The sequence below is a fragment of the Cannabis sativa genome, chromosome 5, assembly GCF_029168945.1.
Source record: "Cannabis sativa cultivar Pink pepper isolate KNU-18-1 chromosome 5, ASM2916894v1, whole genome shotgun sequence".
NCBI classification, from domain to species: domain Eukaryota; kingdom Viridiplantae; phylum Streptophyta; class Magnoliopsida; order Rosales; family Cannabaceae; genus Cannabis; species Cannabis sativa.
In genome coordinates this window covers 12,357,561-12,360,992 of record NC_083605.1, presented here as the reverse complement: position 1 = coordinate 12,360,992, position 3,432 = coordinate 12,357,561, and the positions used below count along the sequence as shown (strand labels likewise).

At 32.1% G+C, this 3,432-nt stretch overlaps 1 protein-coding gene across 1 annotated transcript; it reads right to left on the bottom strand.

Annotated features, from left to right (window-relative positions):
• Positions 1 to 485: 485 nt before the first annotated feature.
• Positions 486 to 2,373, bottom strand: LOC133037817 (membrane steroid-binding protein 1-like). The gene is made up of 2 exons (XM_061115440.1): positions 1,945 to 2,373; positions 486 to 1,126 (listed from the first exon to the last, which is right to left on the bottom strand). Exons 1-2 carry the CDS (start codon positions 2,244 to 2,246, stop codon positions 763 to 765), a joined length of 666 nt encoding a protein of 221 aa, XP_060971423.1. The 5' UTR covers positions 2,247 to 2,373; the 3' UTR covers positions 486 to 762.
• Positions 2,374 to 3,432: the final 1,059 nt, after the last annotated feature.

Genomic DNA, 3,432 nt, shown 5'->3' with positions numbered 1-3,432 from the left:
CTAACTGTCATTACAATTTTGAGATGACTTTTTTCTGTTTTTTTTTTTTTTTTTTTGAAAAGCAATTTTGAGATGACTTTTAAGTGGTTAAGGCACAACTAACAATTCTACCTTGCTTTGATCACTTGAAAGTAAAACAGCAAAAACATGAATTATCCCACTACACCTCTAATAGTTTTTTCTTGATAATTTATAAATCATTAGTTTTAGTTCACAAAAAAGGGAAGAAACAATGTTGTAGTGTTGGCATTTGCGTGTTGTACTTGTGGTCCAAAATTTAGCATAAAGCGCCAACAAGAAGTTGGTCGGAGTCATCTACTGCCATTTTGTTGCATTTAAAATGCTGTTCCCATACAATATATACGAGGAAAGTGATTAACAATTTCTTCTACTTTTTAATTAGTGATTTTCATAGAGTGAACTTGAATCAGCATTGTCAATGGGCTATTCTTACGCCTGATCACACATTGAAAAGCCTCACACCATACCATGTAAATGAGTAGTTTCATATTATTTTGATGAAAAATAAGACATTGTTATGGAACTTAAAAGAACATACAGTTCTTAAATTTAACTATATAAGATGCCCTTAACTACACAAGACACCAAAGATGAATAGAGTACAGTCAATTGCAGCCCTCAAACTCAAATTTACCAAACAGGGAGTTATTCGTTTTACCAATACGCTTAACTAACTAACTAACCAAACATTCATCTTTGCATATTGTCATCCCATCCCATAAATATCCCAACTTGAAGCAATCATTCACTCGCAGAAGGCGCGTCCTCAGATTTAAGCGCTGGCTTTTCTGGACCATCCTCAGATTTTACTGCTGGCTTTTCTGGGCCGTCCTCGGTAGGCTTATCATCGTGGCTTGCTATGGTGGCTTCTGCTTCCCCAGAAGGAGAGGCATCAGTCACTGGAACTGTCTTCTTAATGGTTCCAACCTTAACATACTTGCTCATGAACTTGTATTCCCAATCTTGCAATGCATCAAGCTCAAATGGACCGAGCCCAGAAATGTCACCGGTGAGATCTTTGTCTTCAAATGACATCTTTGCAAGAGCTCTGCTAGCATCTTTACCTGCAAACAATGCATAAGGTCCCCCAGGTCCATAGAACATCCTGCAAGTTCAGACATAAACAACTTAATAGCTTATAGCAGATTGTAAGCTAGGCTAAGACAGAGGAAGATTAACTATATACATATATATAAATAATAAATAGAATCTAAGCACGTAAGACAATTTTCCAAGTTAGAATATATTCAAGCACGATAATACTAGAAATTATAATTTGCTGTATTTGTTCAAACACAATCACTGATAAAACTATATCTTAATCTAGATATTTATAGCCTAGAAGTTTTAGCGTTTCATATTTTCAACAAATAACATTGTAAAAAACAAAAAACTTACATTAATATCCAGAGAGTAGAAAAAGTCTCAGAAATCAAAGCAACAGATTCCCATATAAAATTCAGGCTCTAAAATTAATATATATAAAATAGATTCCCATATAAAATTCACTAGAGAATTTAGAACTTGTGTATATGAGGTCAATAAAAAGATGCAGACAATACATGTACAGATTTAGCTGCTTAGATTGAAAGTGATCAATTTATCATGCTATAAAAGTTCATTAAAAAAATTGCCACTCGGAGGATTGAACTAAACGAATGATTCATATTCCAAAAAGCTAAGCTCTTTCTCAAGAGTCGCTAACCATAAAAAAAACAAAAACAATATAATCGCGAATTCGATAATTAAAATGCTTTTACAGTATTTCAAAAAAACCCCAAATGCAAATTCAATAATAGAGTTGATCAAATAACAAAAAAAAAAAAAAAAAAAAACCACAACAAAATCATTACGAGTAACAGTGTTTCACAACCAGGCAAAACCCATCAAAAGAATTAAACTAAAAAAAATTTGATTGAATACCTGCTCTGAGTGACATCATAGATCTGACCCTTGATAGCCATAAGCAATGGTTTATTCGAATCGGTACCATCGTACTGCTTTAACTCTTCCTCAGACACCTCACCAATTTGAACAGGAGGAGGGAGGGGTTGGACCTCCTCCAAAGATCTAGGCCTCTCGTAAGTATCGGAAGGTCCAAAGAAGCCCGAAACGACGTAGTAAATAGCCAAAACGAGAGCCACAACTGTAAAGAAAGTGGCAGGAGAGAGACCTGTGTAGACTGGGATTGCCTCTTTAAGCGTTTCCCATAGTTGCAGAGCCATTTTAGTAGAGAGAGAGAGAAAGATACGGGACCTAACTCAGAAAAGAGGAAAAGGAAGATTGATTTTCTATTTTTCTATTTTTCTTTGCCTTTTCTAACAACTTTTCCGGCTTAGGTCTTAATTTCTTTTTCAAAAAAGAAAAAAAAAAGGATAAATATAATTAAAACAATAATTTTGTATGAGGTAAACGATGACGTCAAGAAAGAAACAAAGGTAGGGTGGGGGAAGTGCTTGAGGATTAATAAAACATGGGCTAATTAGGTTTTTTAGCTCCTGAAATTTGATATGTACTAAATTATGTCTTTTGAACTATTTAGGTCGTTAAAAATATTTCCTGAACTATTAAGATTATTGATGTTTCAAAAAAAAAATATTGAGATTATTGGATTTAAAGACTTTTATCCAATTTTAGTAAAAAAGTCTAACATGTATGAAAGTTCAGGAGGCATGGTTTAGTACATATCAAAGTTCGAGGGGCATAATTTGATAGATATCAAAGTCTGGGGAGCATTGTTTAGTACATAAACAATCACTGAAATAGTGAAATTGAATGAAATTAGACAAAAGTCCTTAAATCTAACAATCTCAATAGTTAAGGAGGTATTTTTAACGACCTTAAAAATTCAGGGAACAAAAATCCTAATTAGCCTAAAACATAACTACACAAAGTTCTCAATTTCAATAAATGTTTAATGATTTTTTTAGTAGGATCAAAATTGAATATTATTTCCTTAAAAAAATTGAATATCATTAAAATTTTAATCTAGTTTCGTATATATTTTATTAATTTTATCAGTGTCTTAAATTTGTAATTATATATTTAATTTTAAATATTTTAAATAATGTGTATGTAATTAGTATTACATGTTTTGTCGAGATTCAATAATTTAGAATTTGAGTCTTACATATATTCTATTTATGACACTAACAAAATCTATGTTAAGATTCAATAACAGAATTGTAAAAACAATCTTCATTGATTAAAGGAGCTCAACTCAACATATACAATACAAAAGAGCACAATTAACAGCTTAAGAATACAGTTGTTATAATAGACTTATAACTAATTATTATTTGGGTTTTAGGAATGATGATGTTTTTAATTCTAAAGCCCAATACCAGAAGGTTGGCTCAAACTTGGGCCCAATGATTAAATCAAACTGTAATTCCAATTTGGACGTAAACC

Excerpts from the sequence above, each read along its gene's own strand:
- LOC133037817 (XM_061115440.1), bottom strand. The coding sequence starts at position 2,246 with ATGGCTCTGCAACTATGGGAAACGCTTAAAGAGGCAATCCCAGTCTAC. Across the intron at positions 1,127-1,944 it reads TATGATGTCACTCAGAGCAG|GATGTTCTATGGACCTGGGG; the intron begins GTATTCAATCAA and ends CTGAACTTGCAG.